At 39.8% G+C, this 22,906-nt stretch overlaps 2 protein-coding genes across 6 annotated transcripts; one reads left to right on the forward strand and one right to left on the reverse strand.

Moving 5' to 3' along the window:
• Positions 1-785: 785 nt before the first annotated feature.
• On the reverse strand, positions 786-17,701 carry cc2d1a (coiled-coil and C2 domain containing 1A). Its single transcript, XM_067583533.1, has 28 exons — positions 17,545-17,701; positions 16,457-16,529; positions 16,201-16,336; positions 15,992-16,095; positions 15,210-15,455; positions 14,722-15,031; positions 13,844-13,953; positions 13,647-13,719; positions 12,880-13,005; positions 12,642-12,769; positions 11,748-11,820; positions 11,535-11,668; positions 11,010-11,097; positions 10,827-10,903; positions 10,553-10,648; positions 9,617-9,739; positions 9,369-9,427; positions 8,193-8,309; positions 6,858-6,931; positions 6,616-6,674; positions 6,362-6,513; positions 6,155-6,245; positions 5,916-6,071; positions 5,098-5,229; positions 4,858-4,984; positions 4,668-4,744; positions 4,501-4,548; positions 786-4,405 (listed from the first exon to the last, which is right to left on the reverse strand). Exons 2-28 carry the CDS (start codon positions 16,514-16,516, stop codon positions 4,373-4,375), a joined length of 3,009 nt encoding a protein of 1,002 aa, XP_067439634.1. The 5' UTR covers positions 16,517-16,529; positions 17,545-17,701; the 3' UTR covers positions 786-4,372.
• Positions 17,702-17,706: 5 nt separating this feature from the next.
• On the forward strand, positions 17,707-22,773 carry si:ch211-286b5.2 (uncharacterized). 5 transcript variants are annotated; one of them, XM_067583561.1, is made up of 8 exons: positions 17,707-17,790; positions 18,155-18,203; positions 18,333-18,439; positions 18,542-19,251; positions 19,719-20,208; positions 21,085-21,215; positions 21,529-21,633; positions 22,483-22,773. In XM_067583561.1, exons 2-8 carry the CDS (start codon positions 18,155-18,157, stop codon positions 22,559-22,561), a joined length of 1,671 nt encoding a protein of 556 aa, XP_067439662.1. In that variant the 5' UTR covers positions 17,707-17,790; the 3' UTR covers positions 22,562-22,773. The 5 variants fall into 5 exon arrangements, with proteins under 5 accessions (XP_067439662.1, XP_067439654.1, XP_067439646.1 ...); XM_067583553.1 differs by having other exon boundaries at positions 17,719-17,790; positions 18,152-18,203; XM_067583545.1 differs by lacking the exon at positions 17,707-17,790 and adding an exon at positions 17,797-17,932 and having other exon boundaries at positions 18,150-18,203.
• The last annotated feature ends 133 nt before the right edge of the window (positions 22,774-22,906 follow it).

Genomic DNA, 22,906 nt, shown 5'->3' on the forward strand with positions numbered 1-22,906 from the left:
AAAAATATCTATTTTTGTCTTAGATTTCAATGTTTTACTCCCTGTCTTTATTGTCTTTACATTACTTTACATTGTCTTTAATCTCATTGTTGGGGGACCCACTTAGATACCTCACTACTGCATGTTTAAATAGTTTTAATTATTTCAAAACCAACCAATATTTTCCATTATATACATTTTTTTCTTTTCCTGTGACCTTTTTAAAACCCAGTAATGTGTAGAAAAGTATTGCAGTGGTAACCCACAAACTAAACTTGCTCATTTGATGGTGCCAAAAATAAATCACCATGAACCATTATTACACCAAATAGGTAAATATTTAATGTCTTATTTCGGCTTTACATGAACAAATATGTTCTTTTTGTTTGAGATCCTCTAAACAAAATTTACTGCCAGGCGTGGAGCCCTGCCCCACGCCTTTTTCAGGATTTGGGAGGAGTAGTGCTGCATAAAAAGCTATCAACACTAATCACAAGTATAGATCATATGAAAACCTATAGTATTTAAATCCTTTTTTACATCTGAGGTCTCTGAGAGTACAAACAGAGGTAATCTTAATCTTCTGTAGCAGACTTTTTAAAGATGTTATCAGTCCAATATCACGGTTATAAGCAATTCTCATGAATTAGGAAAAGTCAAGACGTGTCAAGCTGATAAAAACATGTTAAGTATGTAAGTATGAGCTGTTAAAGGGTCTCAAAGACAGCAGAATATTAGATGTTGATAAGAAAACAATCTAAATGAGAAACAGCTGGTACTACAGCTCAATGATGACACAAACCCAGTACTTTTTCACCATTTTATTCATTTTAACACCAACCTCTTACATAAGATAATAAAGCCTGAACAATCAGGCCTTCATACATTCCCACTTGGAGCTCCACAAATCCTCATGACTTACACTTAAAAATAGAGACAGAGCATATGATGCTGTTTATATACTGTATATAAATATGACATTTATATTGATTGCCCTTACATCACTCAACAGATTAAAAAAAAAATGTCAAAAGGTTCAACAATAGTATTTTCCCAAGCCCAGACGAATACATTTACTGCAGCTGATATGGACAGAAATATCAACAATAATGATTAACAATTCACCAAACTTTCTCCTTTTTAAATGGAGTGCAGCAAAATGACAGAGAAGGATTAAAAAAAAGAGAAGAGAGCCAACAAACTAAAAAAACAAAAGAGAGAGAGAGAGTGAGAGGGAGTGTGTGTGTGGTGTTGTATATGCGGGAAAGGAGCGTGAATCACCAGCAGGACAAACTTTAACAATATGTCCCTCTGCCCGGCACTGACCACCCAACTACCACACTGAATGCTGATGAGCTTGTCTCTATGACAACAGGACAGCCTCAAAGGCCACGAGGTTACTGGAGGAGTGGGGTGATCTGGCAGGAGTATTTGTGTGTGTTTGTGTGTCGGAGGTGACGTGGGGTTAAAGCTTTGGGGTGAATGAAAGGGGTACTGCATAGTTGCAGTTTTTGCGCCATTAAAACATGCGAGTGCTGCAACCTGGAGTTACATCAGAGCTTCGCAGCAGCAGTCAGTCTTTACTTAACGTCAGTATCAAATCACAATCATATTTCTTATGCTTCATATCAGTGGCTTTGCATGTTTTAGCTCTTTTACAACAAATCGAACAGTTTACATCACGGCTAGTCCTTCTGCAAACCATGTTGCTGTTTTAGAAATGTCAATTAGTCGATTAATTGATTAGTCAGTAAGGAGAAAACAACTGATAATGATAATCGATTATTGTTCGTCATTTTTTTAAAGCAAAAATACCAAATGTTCCCCAGTCCAAGCTTCTAAATTGTGAGGTTTTGTTGGTTTGTTGGTTTTCTTTGTCTCTATATATTATTTTGGGGATTTGAACTGTTAGTTGGCGGTAAAAGGCAATTTGAAGATGTCCTCTTGGGTTTAAAGGAATTGAAAGGGACATTTTTTCACATTCGTTTTCTGATATTTTATAAACCAAATGATCAATCAAGAAAATATTCGGTGGCTTAATCAATTATAATGAAAAGCAACTGTTAGTTGCAGCAATAATAATAATGTTTTGCGCCGTTTTAATGCAACCTTTGGTTTCTATACAGTATGAAAATCAACTAGTGGACTGGTAATGGACTTTGTGTAATCAATTATGTCGGCATCATATTTGTCAGTTAAATGCAGAGCTTTTCAAATAAATCTGCATTTAAACTACATAATGCAGTATTGACAAACATTAATGCAGACTTGATTTACTTTGATCAATTACACAACTCCACGAGCCAAATGTTTGGCTCAAACTCAAGCAAGTTTCAAGAGTCTGCTAATAGATTACTGCACGGAAATGACAATGGCTGCCTGGAACAGTAGGAAAAATACATAAAAATATCTGAAACGATATTGTGTGCATTGAAAAATTGTCAGCAAAACGTTAAGTGTAAATGATTTGTAGTTAAGGAGATAAACGTTGCAAAGACACAGATATGGTAATTTAAATTCCATCTCATATTAAGGTTAAGTTTAGTATTTCCCTGTAAGAAAAATCTGTCCTTCCACTGCCCTGTCCATCTGACAAAAATCAACTGATCAAAAGCAACAAAATGTACTACTTATAAAGAGTAAGAAGATATCCTCTTATGATAAAGAAAAAGGGGGGGACGGGCCATATCAGGTCATCTTTAACCAGGATTATTTGCTAATGGAGTGAGGCAGTGGGTGGATTAAGGCAAACACATGATTCTCTGCTCTGTCACGTGACCAAAAAACTATTAGTGGAGTTAACCGACATCATCCACATCGGAGGGTCAAATATAAAACATACAGTAAGGCTCATCTTATGTAGTCTGCTATATCCTGACTGTTTGCAGTCAACATGGATCCACATCAACAGAATCTGCTGTCGGGTTAGCAGGTTGTCAAACACGCAGAGGAAACATCTGTCCAGACAATGACACAGAGCGTACAGAGAATACATGGCAGAACTATGACACATCTGTCAGATTACTGTTTTTGTACATTTAGATTTATGAATTTCAAGGTGCCTCAGCTGCAATCCACATCTTATAAAGTTTTAACGGATCTGTCTGAATTTTGTCGCGTTGACTTCACAGTCAAAAAAGTATAAGGTAGAGAGGAATGACAGGAATGTCTATGGGGGAACAGAAATAGAAATGAGCAATTACCCAGCCATACTGACACATATTGGGTTGTCTTCCTTTGGGCAGACTATTCAGCATCCACTGTGCTGCCACTGGAGAGCTCAGTGGGATAGAATCTGTTTTATTAAACCTCATACATTAAAACATGTGGAAAATAGCAGCACACTGATGCAGCTGCTGTTAATTATTTTCTAATCGACAGCGCAATGGACTTAACATTGTTTAAGAGTTTAAAGAAAATCCAAATGGAGCGGTCTATTACTCGAGACTCTGAATAATCTCTGAATAAATGTAAAGGAATTAGTGTGAAAAAAGTGAAGATGAAGAAGACAACAGAGAGAAAATAGCTGATGAAGAAGAAGAAGAAGCAGCAGCAGTCCTTTAGCAGAGCTAAGCTTCTACCACATTCATGGCACGCTGTTAACACCTCCCCTCCCCAACCCCAAAGGCGACTCTACGTCTGATCTAGTCGTCTCCTTGGTGACACAAACACTAATCCCTCATTATGGGATGTAGGCTGCGGCGCCCCGAAGCCCCGTTTTTTTATTCCCATATCACACCACTCCAAACGAAGCAGATTACTGTAATCTGGGAACACTGGAGCAGACAGATTAGATTAAGCTCATTACACACATAAAATATGGGAAAAGGGGTTAAAAACACCTCAGTCCATTGGTTAAACACACTTCAGAGCACACACACACACACACACACACATTTTTGGTCATCTATGGACACCAAAAGACTCTCTGAACTGGTGTCAAATGTAAAATCTTCCGACAGATCTCTTCACCCACAATTCTTAAAGAAAAGATGGGAATAGAAGAAAGCAGTTAACAGAGTACAGGAAAACTCTGCAAAGCTGCACTTTAGGAGCCGTTTTCCTCAGTGCTTGTCTTGTTTAAGTGCAAATAATCCTTTCTAACACGTTTTAATGCTTGCTTTCATTTTTACGTCCCTTTGTAGTTACAGAGCTGTTTTCATTATCGTGGCAGGTGACAAACCACAAGTGCCAAAAGTTAAGTTGTATAATTAATAGACTAGAATTAGCAGGTACTTTCATGCAGTTGTCATGGACATAGGCAGCATAGAATCATGCTAAAGGTCCTTAAAGTACTGACTGTAGTGTTTGTATATGAGTGTGTATGAGAGAGAGAGAGAGAGAGAAATGATATAACAGTACTCTAGCCAAGTCTCTGCTCCCTTCGCTCCTCTCAGCCAGTACGTTTCCTTGTCAGCGATTCCAGCTAAAGAGGAGAAAAAAAAAAAAATCTATAAATATACAGTATAAACACATGAAGATGATAAACATTTTATACTGAAAGTACATAATAATCGTCACCTCACTCTCTACCATCTTCAACCTGCCCAGAGCATCCTTGGCAGCTTCCTATAAACAGGAAAAAAGTATGGAAACTTTTCAAAATTACACACAACATACACAACACAAACACAAGTGAGCAGCAGCGATCACATTGGAGGAGCAGTCGACCCCGACCCCGTGCTCACCCTGTTGCCTTGGCTCGAGTATTTCTTCACAGAATCAGCGAGTCCTTGGACGAAGCGCCGCAGCACATTTTCATACTCTGCACATATGGTGAAGAATAATGTGGTTGAATGTACACGCCAGAGAAATGTACTTATGAGAGGATGAGATGTATACTCATATGTTGGCATATACAGTATATGTGTGTTTTACCTGTAAGCAGAGCAGGAGAAGCTCGCTCCAGCTGTGCTTTTTGCCACTGCAGCCTGTGTGTGACCTCTTTGTATTGATGGATGACGTCAGGAGGGGGATCGCGCCGGTTCCTTCGGTACTCTGCAATCTGAGCGGGACAGGTGTAATGACTGACAAGACCTTGACGACTTTGGGCCATTTCAAATATTAGAGAATTGGGTGTTGTGCATGGGCTTAGATCACACACAAACAAACAATTACCTTTCTCTCCAGCCGCTCCTTGTCATAGTTGAGGAGGCTGAAGCTGTGGAGTTTGTAGTGCGGAGGAGAGTTGTTGGGATGACTGCTCCGGCTGCTTGCTTCATGTCTGGGGTTCGACCGAGGAGACGGAGCCTGATTCAAACAAACACACACAAAGACATCACTGTACTGGCAGAGTCAAGATCATTTTGTCCCAGTCTTGTTACATTTTGGTTCAACTGCCTTTACAGGCTGTACAAAAGGGACTACAGGATGGCAGCAAATATTCAGAGGGCGGGGTTATGCTTGGCTCAAACTAGTCCATACAAAGTCTCACCCAGTGGTTGTAGCTGTTCTGAATGGCCACACTAATAGGCATGGAGAAAAACCTGCCATCAGACGGTTGCTTAAATTTGGATAGCGACAAACACTTCGGGACAGTTTCTCCTTCATAGTATTAATATTGTTTGGTTGGATACACGAAAAGTGCCAGAAGTAACTGTGCAAAGTGTGAAAAAAAGAAAACTTGAGAGAGAAATTAAACACTTTCAATCACTGTATGAGGTGGGCATGATTGTTGGATTCGAAAATTTACAAAAATTTCGACGTTGTAAAGGTGTCGGGTGACATTGGCTTGTGTCCTGACACTTACAGTATGTCCAGTTTTTAAGATGGCGCAGTGGCTCAATGTTTAGCAAAGTAATGTCACACAAGAAGGTGACATTTTTGTATGTTCTTCTTGTGTCCTCTGGAGGAAACCCACTCAGACACAAAGACAGGGATTTGCTCTGCTGCAGTTTCCTCCCACCAACCCACTGACATACAGGTCATCTACTCACCCGTTCCTTTTGCCTCTCTGGAGGAGAAAGGGGGGAGACTGCTTCGAGAACCAGCCACTTCTCCGTCACCGGCTGGAGATCCACTGCTGATAAAGGTTCTCTGATCTTCACCCTCACCTCCAGCTTGCCGCCTGTGGCTTTACGTCCATCCATCACCTGAGAAACACATGCACACTGTTAGACAGAACTGCTGTGTACGTGTGTGTATGAATTTGTGTTGACATGTTATTAACACTTGCCTCTATAATGTCTCTGATTTCGCAGTGGTTCTCTAGACCCTCTAGCTTCAGGTGAGCTGTGCCCACTACTTTGTCTGTTTTAAAGAGGCCTCTGTAAACACATAGAGAGAAGAATGCGACTGATGATTATTACATTTACAGCATAAATCAAACAGATAAACAATGTAGCCACTGCCTCTATTGCCCCGAAGCAGTTGTGGTTTTTACCCCTTGTGGATGATTTCAAACTTGATGCCTTTGGACTGGACGACTCGTTTAAAGCCTCTGTGCGTCCGGTTGATGTTGAGTTTAAACTGCTCTTTAAACTCTGGACTGTTTGTGTTCTTTACTGTGCTGGTTTTGTCCCTCTGTGCCTCCTCCTACACACACACACACACATAAATGAATGAATTAAAACACATCCACATAAAAAACAAAGTGAAACATCCATAATCTCCTCTCTGAGTGTGAAAGATTCTTACCGAACTGGGAAAAGGAAACTCAAACTTCACGCTGGCATCCAGATCATTAGGTGAGACACCTTGAGGGAGAGATGTAAGTGTACATAAATAGTACATAAACATGATTGATTGATGGACTGATGGATTGATTGATGGATTGAAGAGTGGACCACCACAACTTCAGAGGTTTGCAGTCAATTGCGGAGCCGTCCTTCTTAATAAGTTCAAGGTAATTACTTTCAAGTTATTTCAGATCTGCCTACCTGAGGGAGCTGGTAGGTTGATGGCTTTGATGATGTACAGTACCAGGTCATTAGGCGTCAGGTTGGTGTAGATCCTACAGAAAAAACCCCCCAAAAAAACAGAAGTCATGACTATTCAGAACCAGTGTCATGAGTGACAGACATCAACCTGTCAGCATCACTGGGAGCCAAACAGCTCTGTCTGCTGAATGAGTCAGTGCCAGAGTCACCTTGCTGTTAGCTTGGTATGATACTGGAGCAGAGCCAGAGTGAGTCACAGTGAGTCACTCTGACTCATCTACAGCTCTAGCTGGGGAAAGTAATTCTATTCTTGTCTAAAAAGATGTTTTCATAATTGAACACCTGATGCAAGCGAATCTAAATAATTTAATATAAAGGACAGCCTTCATAGTGTTTCATAAAAAGAGAGATTATAAATCCTTAAAATCACAATAAAATAGGCTTTTTGATCCATCCATTGATCTATTGACTGATGTATTTTTCATGTTGCAGTGGGACAAACTGCTGGTTTCATAGACTGTTGGTATCCTTTAGCTGTCACAAATTTAGGAGAGCTTGACTGATACTAGATTTTTGAGTCTGATATTTATTGATGTTAGAAAATTTAGAAAGTCTGGTAACGATATAGCAGATATTCTTTTTTTTTTCTTAAAACACAAACATTTTTGATAAGGGCCCCTAAAATTTGGTTATTAAAGAATTGTCACCAAGATAGGAAGTGAGCTGAACATTTTACGGTTAAATAAATCAAAATGAATAAACCCGTTAGTGCTCTCTGTTGAACAAACTGTGTAATGGCAACGGTTTCCAAAATATATCTTCCGCATTTTTGTACCGCAATTATTTGTTACTTATTGACCAAAACATAATATACACAATCACCATTATATAAGATAATATCGGTGGCTGTGGAAAGCAGGTCGAGCTCCCCGGGGGGTATGGCCTGCATCCCTTTGCTGATTGGCAGCAGAAAGCATTAACTGTTGTTGCATTAATATTGTGGTCTGTTAGTAGCGGTGCAGTTAAATCCCCCTAGACCTAACAACAAATCATTTTACCAATACCACCTGCGTCATGACATTGCACACAAGGGAAACAAGATTTGTATGAGTGAACACACATAAATGCAACTCCAAACCCAGTAACCACTTCTGCTTCTTTTGAAATTGTATTGCAGATTTTAGCTGAAGTGAGAATATGGCTTTTGGGAATTTCCTGTTCAAAAAGTTTTGACATTTTCTGCTTTTATGAGGAACAAGAAAGAATTCAGAAAGAATATATAATGATATATTATCCACTATGAATTTGAACGTATTCTATGAGTTTGTTGCTGACTTGGCGGTGTTGAAGGTTCTCTCCTCAGTGCGGCACTTGGGGACTGGGTGGCCCTTGGCGTGGGCGTTCTTCAGTATCTCAATGTTCTTCAGCGACTCCTCAACAAGCTTCTCACACCTGGGGACAGACAGAGATGTTCCTTACACACAAATACTCACACATCTCTCATATTGAGATCTTATAGGATGGCCTGGTTCCTGAAATGTCACAGGTCTGATTTCTGCATAGACAGCTGTCACACTGCACCAAACAGCTCTATTTGCTCAAAAGACCACATGTATTTCTGCATTTTCTGAATTTTTTTGGATCACACAAGACATTTAGGAGCATCATCATGTGAAAATACCACATTCTGTTTCTAAGCAATGACAATATTTTACAAAGAATATTTGCGAAGAAAAGGGAAGCCATGCAGACCAAAAAGTCTAATGCATGCCCAGTTAAATGTATGTGAAAAACATGCAAAATATGCAGTGTGACACGAAAGTAACACTGTATCTATTATGGTGATGAGATGCTCTGTGGAGATAAACAGTAAAATCGCAGTCTGTGTTTTGCCATAATGACATCACACTCCACAACAGTGCTGAAGTACTTAAATGATAGTTCAATAAGTACATTAATATACATTAATTGAAGATCATTTAAAAAATATATTAATCGGATAAGTCGTTTAGTGAGTAAAAATATAATTTGTTTCTCAGATATGATAACTGGTGTGTTTTACTGCTTTTCTGTCATAAGAAATGATTTCATTTAAGTATTTGATGGTCATAGAGGAAAAGCAGTTGAAGACAATATACTGGGCTCTATTAAACAATGATTGCATTTGTCATCTTATTTGTTATTTGGTAGATGTAACAATCAACTGATCTAGAAGTTGTGAAGTTTTCGTTAGCCGCCTGTGATGCTTTTATGATGAGAAAAATTGTGAAGAACCTTAGTTCTGAGTACAACAGATTGATTATTATTATTATTATTGTTATTAAATGGTGCAATGATACCCAAATTATCAATTACAATTTTAATAAAAAAATCATTTAAATTGAGTTACACTTGCATATAGCTCAATTTCAAGCACCAGCAAAGAGAAGGCTTTAAATTCCAACATGGCTGCAGATGACATACTTACGAAAACTCACACACACAAACAGACTAATGAGAGATGTTTCTTACTTTAGAGCCTCGCCCACATTGCCTGTCTGCATGGTCTGTTGAGAGTGATTCAAACATTTCTGAAGATTGAGAACAAAACAGGGTGTGGCGAAGAAAACAGACGATTAGTTAGACACAAAACAATCTTGATTCAAAATATGTCTGTTTAAAAAGTTGCACAACTAGAAAAGTGATGAAGAAGCATTAGGAGCATAAATGCAACTACTGTATGATATCCACATCAGTATGAGGGAGAGGTGTATTCTAACCTCATGCTGCTTCCGCAAAAGATCCATGAGACCGCGGTACTGCTCACTGGAGCGAGGGGAGAGAGGGGAGGTACGGGAACGAGCCAGGGAGTAGTCATCCTCACTGACTGGAGCGCTAGGAATCTGTTGGGAGGGAGACAATTACAAATGTGCTGAGAAACAAAAAAATGTGTACAGGGCAAAGAGAGATTAAAAAAAGATCTTAAAATCTCAGAGAACACAAATATCTGCTAACTTGCTTTTATACCAAAAGACATTACAACCACCTCAGTTATAAGTTCAATTGATTTTTTTTTTACCCTACACATATTCATTTATGATTTACAACAGTTTGGAGAACCCCAAATCAAGCATGCACCAAAATCTCATCAACTGTTCCTTTGCCAGAAGCCTTCCCACCGATCTGTGCGCTAGAAATGATGAAGATCCTTTTCTAAGCTTGTGTGATATCCTACAGACCAACAAGAAGACAAACTAACAGAGGCACAATATAATATTCCTTGTAAATACACAGTGAGACAGAGCCAGAGAGAAACTCATGAGTTATATGAAGCAAAATGAAAGAAAGTCATATGGGATAAGTGGCAACTGTATGAGAAATGAATAGCGGAAATCACACTGGAAATATACACACATCACACACACACACACACACACACACACTAACACGGAAATAGACACAAACACACAGAAGGTGAGACCACCATGAGCATGAAGGTGCTTTTATTTCGCCCCATGTTAACACACCTCACACATTCAGTTGCTCCTGTGTAAACTTGTTCAACACACCCACACACCCACACACACACAGAGAGAGAGACAGAGAGAGAGAGAGAGAGAGAGAGAACCAAACATGTAGCAGCTGTGAGTATGTAAGTGGGAAACTTGTCCTCTATCTTCTTGGATTTCATTAGTTATTGAGAATATATTTAGCACCTTGGTGATGTCAACGGGTAGGCCAGATTTGGCAGCGTTGATCATGGGGTCGATTCCCTTGGCGTGTCTGAGGTGCTGCGCTGCTCCTGTCATGTCCTACAAACAACCAAGCAACAGCAGACACAACAATCAAACCACAGAAACAGATGTTCAAGTCTCCAATAAAACAACAGGCAGCTGTTGTAATGACATCTACAAAAACACAAAGATGGCGGGAAATCCATCTACAGAAAAAAAAAAAAAAGAATAAAGATAGAAAAAGTCAACAGCTTACCTTCATCTGTTTGGAGCGCAGTGCTGCACGCAAAAAAGCCTGTCGCCTTAGCGACAAGAAATCCACTTGCTGCTGGGCTACAAGGATAATTAAGAGAAAAATAAGTAAAAATCTGCCTCATGCAACACTTTATACATGCAGGCGCGGAGGTGCATGCCGGCACACAAACCAATCTAAACACACCTTTAGGTCCCAGTTTTAGAGCTGAGGAGCCTCTAGGGGCCTGAGGAGCTGGAGATTTCGCTTTCTGGGTGGATGGATGCACTGCAGGCTGCAGAGAAAGAAAATATCCAGTTAGGATCATGAGACAAATGCAATACACAACAAGATTTCAAAGCACTATGTTGTCCTCATACTGTAAACTGCTACATCTTGAGACATTTGTGAGCTCGATTTAATATTTTAAATGATCTTAAAAGCTAAGCCTGAATTATATTTAATATACAATCACTGTTCCTGTAAATTACCACAGTGTTATACATCACTGTGATTATGAGCATGAAGGTGATGCAATAGGCAGGAGAAAACTGATAATTCAATGATAATGATTCACATACAACACAGAAGCTGGGAGGACAAACAATAAAACATTGATAGCTTTGGTTTAAGGCAACTGTATGTTTGAAAGGCAACCAACCAGACTCCTTGGCTTCATTATAACAATGTGACCATTTGGTGGTGCCTTTATTTGTTTATTTATGTGTTTACCTTGGCAGCCTCTCTTGGACCATCCTCTTCTTCATCCTCTGCGTCTGCATCCTGATTAGCTATTTTCATAGCTGTTTCCAGGACACCCATGAAGTTCTGCTGACCCCCCTCTGAGCCCTGGAGCGGTGGGCAGCCTAGGAGAGCAACACACAATTGACTTCATACATCTTAGATCCAAAATCCAGTGATACACGCCTGGATTCAGAAACATACCTGGTGGCACAGGTAGATCAGACAAGCTGACAGGTCGTCCAGCTTTGTGAGCTCTGATGGCATCCTGATATTGCTATTGAGAAAGGAGAAGATGATTGATAATTCAGTTATCGCTTATTAAAGGGAAAATTCCACATTCAGATGCTCTTATATGCTGGTATAATTAGTCTTTGACTTTGCATTCCTGAATTGCTGTTCTCCATGTTCTTTCCCATCATCAGCACTGTAAATCAGATAAAATACAGCCTATTTGCAAGCACACAACTTCCATTCTGACCCCACTCAAACACAAAAACAAGAGGGCTTAACCAAAAAACAAATTCTTACAAATAAAGATAAACAGAACAAAGGAACAACACAGCACTAACTCCCACATACAAATCAATGTCATCAATGTGCTTCCACTCTTACAAAAGCGATACAAATGCCCCACAACTATTTTTCTTCCTTTTTATACATCCTGCTGTATATAAAATTCTTTGATGTTCTTGTTTTTTTTTACTCTTTCATGCTCTTGCCTCTGTGTTCTTCTTCACCCTCAGCCGATTCTGCTTTATTTACAGGTTTTTTATTTTTTGCACAGTGCCTTTCAACAATCCTCAGAGAACAACGCAGAACTTATTGCAAGTTATTCTGGTTGGTGAAAAGAGCAACAGTAGTAGTTACAGTCAAAGCTACAGAGAGTATTTCCAGTCAAAATAAAGTGAGTCATGCTTAAATAAGGAAAACACAACATAAAAAAAAAAGCAGGATCATGAGATTCATCACAAATAGCTGTTTTAAGAATTTCTGACAATATTCAATGCCTTATTTGATTGAACTATATAACACCTTTGGAAAAAAAACTGCCTTTTTTAAACCGTAACTTCAAAATTTTAAGAGTATGGTGTGTACCTTAACAATGCGCTGGTGCATGCGGGCCTTACGGTCATCTCCTTTGCTCTTGGCTCCCTCTGCTGCTGACTTGTATATGTCCATCCTCTGCTGCAGGGCTTCTGCCAAACTTCTGGGAGCAGGCAGGTCTTTGCAGGACACACACACACTTTATTTTAAAATTCAACATAATACAGTTTTAATCACCTGCACTATGCTAACTAGACTGAAGGAAGGATCAGGGCTCCTTGAGTCTTACCGGCAGGGGCCACGTGGGTGGATGCAGGAGCAGTGGGGGCAGCAGGAGCAGCAGGAGCAGCAGGGGCAGCAGGTTTAGAGGAAGACTGAGGAGGAGGAGGCGCACGGTGCTCTGCTACTGCGTCTCCTGTGGATGATCAGACAGCAGTGGACATGAGTTGAAGACAATCAGCACATAGGGATTGAATTGAAAGAAGAAGACGTAGAGAGAACAAGAGAAGGAAAGAGATTGAAGACGGTGTCTTTCAAAATAGCAATCTTTCTTTAAATAATGTGTGTGGCACTTAAGCTCAAGTAAATGTAATAAAAACGTTAGTCTTTTAATCTCTAAAAACAGTATTAACTGCTGTGATAAAAGTATAAGGGTAGCCATTCAGTGAGCTATGACTGACCAGGCTCAATAGACGAGTTGGAGGTGAGCCTCCAGTTCAGTGCATGTGTGGAATCAGGCGTGTGACATGCTTACAGTATTTTTCAGAACACTTTCATTTCAGTAAAAATGTGTTGGGACATTCATGCAACTGGATACCCAAGAACTGGATTATAGTTACAAAATCCGTTTGATAAGCTTTTCGGGACTTTTGTGGGTTCTTTAAATTAGTCTTTAATCTAATTTACTGTATCAAGAAAGCGATACCTCTTTTGGGAGCTCCGTTCTCTATGAGGAAGCCTGAGTAAAACCTAAGAATTTCAGGATATGTTGGGTGAGTAATTAAGACAGAAGTCACAACTTTAGGTAAAGCATTCCTTTAAAGTCGTTACACTAACCAGGAGGTGGCGGCAGTGAGCTCAGATCTATTGGTTTGCCTCCGTCCAGTGCCTCCACGATCATGTCCAGCTTCTGTATAAATGGAGGTCAACTCTATTAGAATTGACTTTTTCTCACAAGTTTCACCTGTCAACTATACACTCACACAAACAGAAAAGATTTATTCATGTGATAACATTGTTGTCGGTTCTGTTACCTTGGCAATGAGGTAGTGCTGTTTGGCCTGGTCAATGTCGCCGCTCTGTTTGGCGTGTATGGCAGCCATCTTGTACTCCCTCTGTCTGGACAACACGGCCTGTTTCAGCTCTAAAACGGAGTGAAGGCAAAGATCCATGTTTGTGTAGAGAGGAGAGAAGAACAAAATAGAAAGCACAACAAAAGGAATGGTTGGTTTAAAAGCTAAGGAGGATCACAGTGACATTTAGCGGGGACATCTGCGTGTGACTCTGTCTGAGCAGTAACAAATGAGGAATACTGATTCTGTGGTGGCTTTCTTGTTGTTTTCGCTAATGACTGTTGTCAAATAAAGGTTATTTAATAAGATAATAAATAAATCCATATCAATTACCAAAGCCAAAAGAAATGTCTTAAAATTGCTGTCTGATCAGCAGTTAAAAGACCTACAAAGTATTATTGTTTTAATGAGGAAAGCAAGTGACTCTTAAAATAGCAACAACACAGTAAACATAGGTTTACTGGGAGCAGACTGAGCAGCTGAGTAGAAAGAACAACAAACTGACAAATTTTAAAGATTATTTTCTGGTGGAGGTAAATAAATATATCAAGCCTGACATCAGGATTGTACCACAGAACAAGTCACCACCAAAGTCAAAACGGTCCAAAGGGGTTTCAGCTATTTTGTCCAACTGGCATTAATAAGATGATCAATACTCATTCAATCCCTTTGAGCTGCAGTGCATATTGAATGACATTTATGACGTTATAGTGTTTGTCAGAGTGGACCAACAACGCCACAGCTGTACTTGTGTACATCCAGTACACAATACAAAGAAGAAGTGGCAAGTTGGAGACACTTCCTCTAATTATGTGGTATGTGATCATGTATCTGTTTACCTGAATGCTGTGCGTCAGGCTGGCTGGGGGTGAGCGGCGAGATAGCAGGTGTTTCTGGGGTGACAGCAGCTGCAGGCTTTTGGGGTGGGGTCAGATGGAGCGGCTTATTATTAGGAGCTGTCGGTGCAGCCTCCCTTAAAGGTTTCTGATTGGTGGGAGGAGAGGGCATCAGCGTGGGCTCTGGCTGTTCCTTGATCGATTCAGACTCGGCTGCAGTGTTGGGCTTTCCGCCAAGAGCGACAGGAGGTGGAATCTCCTCCTCATTGACTGGTTTTCCTTTCCTAACAGATGTTAACATGGACTGCAATGTCTAGGGTTGAAGAGACAAGAATTATGAACATACTATATGCCTTCAACATTAGAGAAAACAAATATGCAAAGAATCATATACAAGAGGCAGACTTAGAAATTCCAAAAGATTTGAATGAAAGCAAAGTTTGGGGATCAGCTTGTAATGAGGTGTTTCCCCTTCTTCTTCTCCATTTTACCTTTAACCCACGATCATATCTTCGAACTTTGCTAGTCTCCCCCGCAGCCTTGGCGTTGGAGATGGCAGTCTTATACATTTCAATGCGCTCCAATAGGCGGGACTCCAACCCAGTTGCACCACTGGGAGCAGCAGGAGGAGCAGAGTGGGATGTTACGTTCACTTTAGGAGCAGTTGGCGTGACGGCAGGAGGGGTGGGAGCAGGAGTTTCTCCCTCATCTTCCTCTAAAACCTCATTCAATTCTGCCTATGTACAGAGACACAAAAATGTTTACAGTTCAGAAAAAAATCAAACGTTTAAAGCAATTCAACAGCTAAGTGAAATAAAAGTGTTTAAGGCTGCAACTAAGAATTATATTTAATTATCAATTTATCTGTTTCGTCACAGTTTGTAAGAGCCCAAGACGATGTCTTAAAATTGCTAGTTTTGTCCAACCAAAGTCCAAAACCCAAAGGTATTCATTGGTATCTTGTAAAATGACACAATGAATCCAGTATCAAAATTGTTGTCATTTGGAGCACCCCCGCAGCCGAATGGTTATTGCGTATGCTACATAACCACAATGTTCCTGGTTTGATTCCAGCTAGGGACCTTTGTTACATGTCATCTATCTCTCTTCCCTTGTTTCCTATCAGTCACTTCACTGTTGACTGTCCAATAAAGGCAAAAATGCCCAAAAAATAGTCTTTACAAAAATTGCCAATTAATTTTTTGTAAGCTGGTCAATTAATCAACTAATTGTTTCAGCTCTAGCAGGGATAAAATGGGTGTGTGTGTGTTACCAGCAGATCTTCATCATCCAAATCTTCATCCCCGATTTCCTCATCATCCAGGTCTTTCATACAAAGAGCTGCCATCTGCTCTATTTCAGTCATGGGAACAGGAGCTGAACATAAGAAAAATAAATGAATGTCAGTAGCATATCGATGAGACAGAGAGAAACTATGGTTTACACTAAGAAAAAAAAAAAGACTCCTCCTGTCCTTCTCACCTCTGCCTTCACTTTTCCTCCCTTGTGATCTTCCTCCTCCACCTCCCACCAGACTGAGCAGCTCTGCCTCCAGCTCTTCATCATTCCTGTCATCATCCATTCCTCCATCCGGGGACAGGTCGAGCAGCAGCCCCATCTGAAACAAACAGACACGGAGAGAGCTGCTAAATTGTACCTGTTGTTGACAGCTGAGGGGTAGACATCATTCTCACTTCTTCTTCTTCTTCTTCTTTTAATCAGACGTGAGGGGTGTTACCTGTTTGGCTCGCGCTGCCCCTTGACCCCGGGGAGGGTTAGGGTTCCGACTGCGACTCATAGACTTTTACTACCTGAAAGTTAATGAGGGATTTAATTAATTGAGACATTAAAGAAAAAGAAGAAAGTTGATGACGATAAGTGACAGAATCCAAAGTCAGCACTGACTCATCAGCAGCCTCAAAGCTGAAGTTAGACTCTGATTCACAGCTTCTGATTCAAGGTTACGGGAAAAGTCAAGGGAAACATATGTCATGATATTTAGAGGCTGATTTTCCGTTTTTTCACCACTTACACTTATGAAAAAGTGCCTTAACGCTGTTTAAACCCACTTTCAAATTTGTGAAACCTTTATATTGCTTAAGAAAACAGAAAAAAGGTCAATTTCACTGCTTTTTTCCATCCAAAAAACAGTATACTTAGACTTATCAAATATGAATAATAATAACCTAGTCCAGATTTGACAAGTCTAAGTAAAGTGGTTTTTGATCTGGGCCTGGTTTAAAGTGGTCTGGATGAAGAAATATCAGCGCAATCAACCTTTTTTCTGTTTTCACAAATAGAATAAAGATTTCACAAATCTGGAACTGTGTTTTAATGAGTCTCTGGAATCTCCTTGTTAATCTAGTCCAGATTTGTTGAGTCTAAGTTTAGTGGTTTTTGATCTGGACCTGGTCTAATGTGGTCTGAATGGGGAAAATGCAGTGAAATCGCTGTTTATTTGTTTTCACAAATAGAATAAAGGTTCCACAAATCCGAAAGTGGATTTAAACAGTGTTAAGGCTTTTGCTACGATGTCTAACACTTTTTCATAAGTGTAAGTGGTGAATAAAACGGAGAATTAGCCGCAGAATATCATTATTTAAGCTATGTTTTCCTTAACTTTCCCCTTGACCCCGAATCGGAGGCTAACTTCAGCGTGGTGCAGCAGCCGCTATGTGCCTTTCAATGATAGTTTTAAATAATAATAATTGATAAATCAAACAGTTTAAACTGTCTTGTTTAGCTTCAGTCCTCATGTTAGCTAACAGCTAATACAACATTCAATGCAACTGTGTACAGCTAACAGCTACCGAATGTGCTGTTTACCTTGTCAGCTGTCACGCAGAGTTACTCGGTTATTCAAGTCGATCACGGCTCAGAAAAAAGAGCAAAAAAGACAGACAGGAGTAATTTAACGTTTAGTCCGAGCTGTCAAAACAACAACAACGGTGAGCAGTGGGATTTACTTCCGACATTTACGTCTCCCATGGCAACCACGCATCTCGCTTTACGGCTACTGACGTAAAACATCAACGTCTGTTACAATTCCACTGGTCGGCGGTTCAGGTTCAGGTGGGTAGTTGTGTGACGGTGGGAAAAACATGTTAACTGACAGTTTGTCCACCAGTTACAGCAACAACAAAAAAAGAGAAAAAGAAAAAAGTTTTTTAAACCAAACACACAACTCATATCTTCAGTTTTCAGTGCAGTCTGGGTAAATTATTAACTGATGTTAGCTAGCTGCCTACTAACTAGCTACATTCACTATTTTGAGGAAAAAACGTCATAAATTGTGGTTAGCTGGCTATAAGTTAACCATCAAGATAAAAGCATACCAGTAGGAAACAGTATTTTTTGTTTCTATAAAGGTTATTGTTATTGTTACATGTTATGTTTTTAAGTAATTTAACTTATTGTGATGCTTTTGTAAGAGGAGATGGCCAAAGGGAGAGCAAAGATCAGCAGCAGCGGTAAAGGAGACTTAGGTGTGTTACAACCAAGCAGAAATAAGTGTATGATTGTGTGATACCCAGTTTTAAATATTAATCAGCTACACTGATTCCCCATCACAGTATTCAATTAATCTTTTTTTTTTTTGTCATTTATGTATTAAGACAGCTTAGCACTGCCCCAGCCTCGGTCACTCAGGTCAAGGAAGAGGGAATGTCCAAGTGATGAAGTTTTCCTGACTGATGATGTTCGGGCCTCTGACCATCAACAGGTAATTTGGGGAATTGAGAAAAATTGTCCAATAAAAGAAGCAGAACACACATTTACATCTTTCTCAACCCAATTGTTAAACAATCTTTCTTCTCAATTTCAGGACACTGAAGGTAATAATAGAGCAGCGGCTGCCTCACCACTACAGCGTCCCCAGTCTCTTCTCCAGGAATCTATGACTTCATCTCAACAGGATCAGGCAGCAGAACAGCAACAAGATGCCTCCACAGAAGAAAAACATGATTCTCAGCTGGAGAGCTTTAGAGTACATACTGAAAATGACACCAGCAAGAAGGGGAAGGACAAGGAGGAAATAACAACAGAGGAATGTAACAAGTCGGCATCTCAAACGTGCACTGATAAACTACAGGTTTTTCTCCCAACCTCCGAAGAGGCTGATGAATCCTGTGGAACTGCTTTGGAAGAACAACTTGGTGCAAGAGAAAACTCTCACTGTGATTTGGAGAGAAACCAAGAAACCAGCCAAGAAGAAACCAGCCAAGATGTGCGCATGGTTGATGTCAAGGAAACCACAAAGGAGGAAGTTCCGAGATTGCCGGTCAAAAAGAAGCCAAGGATGGGAATGTGTGGTTTGACAGAGAGGGAGCAGAGTCATTTTCCACAGACACAAAAGCTTGAAAATGGGCAAAACAGACTGGAGAGAGTTGAGAGGCAGATGTGCCATAATAAAGCTGAACTATCGGCTCAGGAAGAGATTATATCTTCACCTCCACCCATCCCGGCAGCCAGCGTCGCAGAGCTGAGAGAGGCAGAGATAAAACTTCAGTCCAGTCACTGTGAAGGGATTGACAGGTCATGATAATGTAGCGAGGAATCCAAATTAAATGTTTAATATCTTAGTTTTTCGATTCTAAGTTTCATTTCTGCATTGTCATGACAACACCAGTGGTCTAAATCATTACATCATATGCTCATCGAGTACTGTTAGATCAATGATATTTTACTTTATTAGAGTTAGAAGGTTTAAAAATTTATTTGAGTAAAACTAAAAGTATGGCTCATTCAAAGTTTACACAGAATAAAGGTTACTAAGTAGCGTTTTTAAGTATATGAATGGTTACAACTTTAAGACACGGAGGCAATTCAACTTAGAAACAAATAGAAATGATAATATAAAGTGCAAAATATGATCTTTCTTGCTAACAAGTAATATCTGCACTCTATAACTGAATACACTGCCTCAGTGAAATCTTAAGTCAAGTTAAATTAAAAGGAAATTACTTCCAACTTTGACGATAACATTGTTTTTTAACACACAGGGCAGAAACTGAAGTCCATGTCACTGTCTCTACCTCATATGGGACCAGTACTGTCTGTGATCCAGGCTGCTCAGACGGAAAAAGTTGTGAGGCTGAACCCGCAGAGAAAGAGGAGGCACATTTGGGAAATCCGGAGCAACAAGAACTTGAAGGCAGCACAGCTGAGATTATGGCTGAAATATATCAGAAACAAACAGAAGACGGGGAAGAAGATGAGTCAGCAGAAGTAGCAACTTCTTACGCTAATCCATCTCAGAATGAGGAGACTGAGAAACAGAAGGATGGGAGTGAAGCTGCCTCTCTGCAGGTGTGTAGTGTGACCATAACAAGAAATGGGACTAAGGAAGAGATGACTGGTGATGCTGGGGACGGTGACAGAGCCGAAGCAGGGGCTTCATCCACAGACACCCAGCAAGAAGGATTCAACTGTGGCTCTCTGGAGCTCTGCCGGGCTGCAGAGACGCCTGGTAGTTCAGAGAGGGAAGGCAGTGTGAGTAGTGATACCAGAACCTAAAAACCAGGGTCGATAGGGGAGGAAACAGAATAAAGCAGAATAAAGTGAAGCTCATAATGTTAAATTTTGTTGAGACTGTCAGAGGTATTGATTCAAATAAACAGCCGTCATGTTTTTAGGCAGTTATGCTCTGAAGTGTCTGTCAGTCGGTGATATTCAGGACATATTATAATCATTAATGCAGTTTTTCTGGGTTTTTTGCATTTAGTGTGATCCCTTTGCCACATCACATAATTGTGCAGTGTGTGTTACTAATGCACCAGCAACAGTAATGTAAATTAGGGCTGAAACAATTCATCATAATGGAAATCGTGAGAAAAATAGAAAAAAACACAAAAACAATTAAGCAGTCATTTACCAAAGAAAATTTCTGGCTCTAGCTTCTCAAATGTGACAATTTGTTGCTCTGATCTGTTTTATATGATCGCAAATTAAATATCTTTGGGTTGTGGTCAGTTGTTCAGACAAAATGAGCAATTTGCTGACGTCACCATGGGCTCTCTAAACTGTGATGGATGTTATTGACTATTTCCTAACATTTTATAGCCTGAACAATGAATCAATTGAAAAAAAATCAACATAATCGTTGGGCGCAACCTTACTGTAAATCACAATTACAAATGTAGCTACAAACATAATTAACATTGTTTTAGCTTTAATAAACATCTGACAATCAGTTGAATGAGTTTAATTTTAAGACAAAACTGACATTCATCAAAATTAAAACATTAACATCACCAAATTGTTTTATGATGTTTCTATGATTTCATGTGACTAAAATGTATCTTATTGCAGATATTTTAACTGTATAAACAGGCAGAATGTTTGTTTGTTTATATTTGTTGCACATAGTGTGATCCTGAACATGCCACTAGTCCCACTATGAATGTGGAGGACCCTCAGACAAGGGACACCACTGACCCGTTTGGACCTGGATGCTTAGATTACGTGTCGGACTCGCAGCTGAACACCATTGTTTGGATGTAAGGAAGTAGGGAAGGGGAGTTAAATCCTACAAGAACTCTGATAATAACGCGAAGAAGGTGAGGGTCGGGGGAGGGGATTGTGTGAGAGGCAGACTGGTTCTGAAAATAAATGCCCAGTGTAGGTAACTAAGTGTAGAAAGAGCAGGAAGGGAAGATAGATATCCTTTCACACATCAAAAGTTGTTAACAAAGAAAGAAACATCAGATTATCAGATAGACTTGTTTAATTTTCTTTCATTCCTTCCTGCTCAAATTTAGGATTTATTACAAACATGTAGAACACCAACTTTTCACTTTCTCTTCCGTCCAGTGAGGAGGAAGTGATGGACAAGGATGGAGATCTTGGTTCCTCACACTGTAATGAAGATGCCACAGACCTAATCTGCGGGCTCATCAGGGAACTCTCCTCTCTGAAGTTAGTAACAACCAGTCGCCTTTCATATTTTATCTATTTTTTAGTTCCCTTCTCTTCTTTTGCATCTCTGTCCTTTCCTCTAACCTGTTCTGCATTCAGCTCCTGCATGTCTCTCCACCCAGAGTTGAACTTTTGACTTATAATGCCATTGGTCAGTTTTAGCCTCTTCACGCCCACCTCTGTGCTCTGATTGGCTGGTGTGTGGTGTCAGCTTTTTCAGCTGTAGACTTCTTGGCACCTTTTGCAGAGGCGGACCCAGGGTTAATGCACCTTGCCTGGTCCAGCCCTGAAGGTTTTTAAGTTTTGGTGTGGATGAGTGGGTAAAACTGAGAGAAACTCTGGGCTTTGAATCAAACTGATATACTATAAGTTTAGTTGGAACCAAAATACAAGTTTCCCTCCCTAAATTTACAAATTATTAGCAAAAAATAAAAATCAATCGAGGGAAAAAATATGTAGGTTTGAGAAAACTGTGACATTTGGCTGATCTGGGGGAATACTAACAATAAAAATATGCAGATGGCAGTCTAATTTGTTGTGAAAAGGTTGGTAATAAAATAGGTAATATATAATAAGAAGGAATTTACAATAAAAGTGCACAAAATATATTTCTGGCGATAATGCATTCTCCTAATATTAACTAAAACTTGTGGAGCAGCTTTTACCTCAGTATAATGAATGTATGAGTTCCTCACCTCCAATTTCCCATTTCTCTGTAATTCACTTACTTAACATCCTCAAACTGACTGGATGCATCCGTTTTGATGTCAAAAGTAAAACTGGTTGCACAAAAAGTTACTGAAATGTTGACAAAACTAACCTGAATTTGTTCTCATTGTTTTCTTACAGTCGAACTGTAATGGCCACTCACAGAGAGCTTGAAAACCTGCGGCGTGGCAGTAAAAGTTCAAGGAGCTCTGCACGTTGAGGATTTGGTCGAAGTACCCGTCCCCTCCTGATCTTACTGTTGACCCAGGGGTTCATGGGTAACGCAGGCGCTTGTGCAACTGTACAAACCTTTAATTTTTCACTATAAGTCCAGATGATCTCAAAATTCTTCTTGTATCATAACATCTGGGATGTTCAGTTTAATGGCTTCATTGTTCAGATTCTCTCTAAATAAAAGATAAATGATGTTTATTAAGTCTGTAATGTGAGTATTATTATGGTCTGTCATTACATTTCATTCCAGTGATTCAAAAGAGCATTGAGTTATCTGGAGGTAAATCTTCCCTGCATGGCTGGCTTCAGTTCCGTCATCAATTTCAAAAAT

Source organism: Thunnus thynnus, chromosome 3, assembly GCF_963924715.1.
Source record: "Thunnus thynnus chromosome 3, fThuThy2.1, whole genome shotgun sequence".
NCBI lineage: Eukaryota > Metazoa > Chordata > Actinopteri > Scombriformes > Scombridae > Thunnus > Thunnus thynnus.

Excerpts from the sequence above, each read along its gene's own strand:
- si:ch211-286b5.2 (XM_067583561.1), top strand. The coding sequence starts at position 18,155 with ATGGCCAAAGGGAGAGCAAAGATCAGCAGCAGCGGTAAAGGAGACTTA. Across the intron at positions 21,216-21,528 it reads CTGAACACCATTGTTTGGAT|TGAGGAGGAAGTGATGGACA; the intron begins GTAAGGAAGTAG and ends TCTTCCGTCCAG. Across the intron at positions 21,634-22,482 it reads AGGGAACTCTCCTCTCTGAA|TCGAACTGTAATGGCCACTC; the intron begins GTTAGTAACAAC and ends GTTTTCTTACAG.
- cc2d1a (XM_067583533.1), bottom strand. The coding sequence starts at position 16,516 with ATGAGTCGCAGTCGGAACCCTAACCCTCCCCGGGGTCAAGGGGCAGCG. Across the intron at positions 12,770-12,879 it reads CACCCACGTGGCCCCTGCCG|ACCTGCCTGCTCCCAGAAGT; the intron begins GTAAGACTCAAG and ends TGTCCTGCAAAG. Across the intron at positions 6,246-6,361 it reads TTTGAAATCATCCACAAGGG|AGGCCTCTTTAAAACAGACA; the intron begins GTAAAAACCACA and ends ATGTGTTTACAG.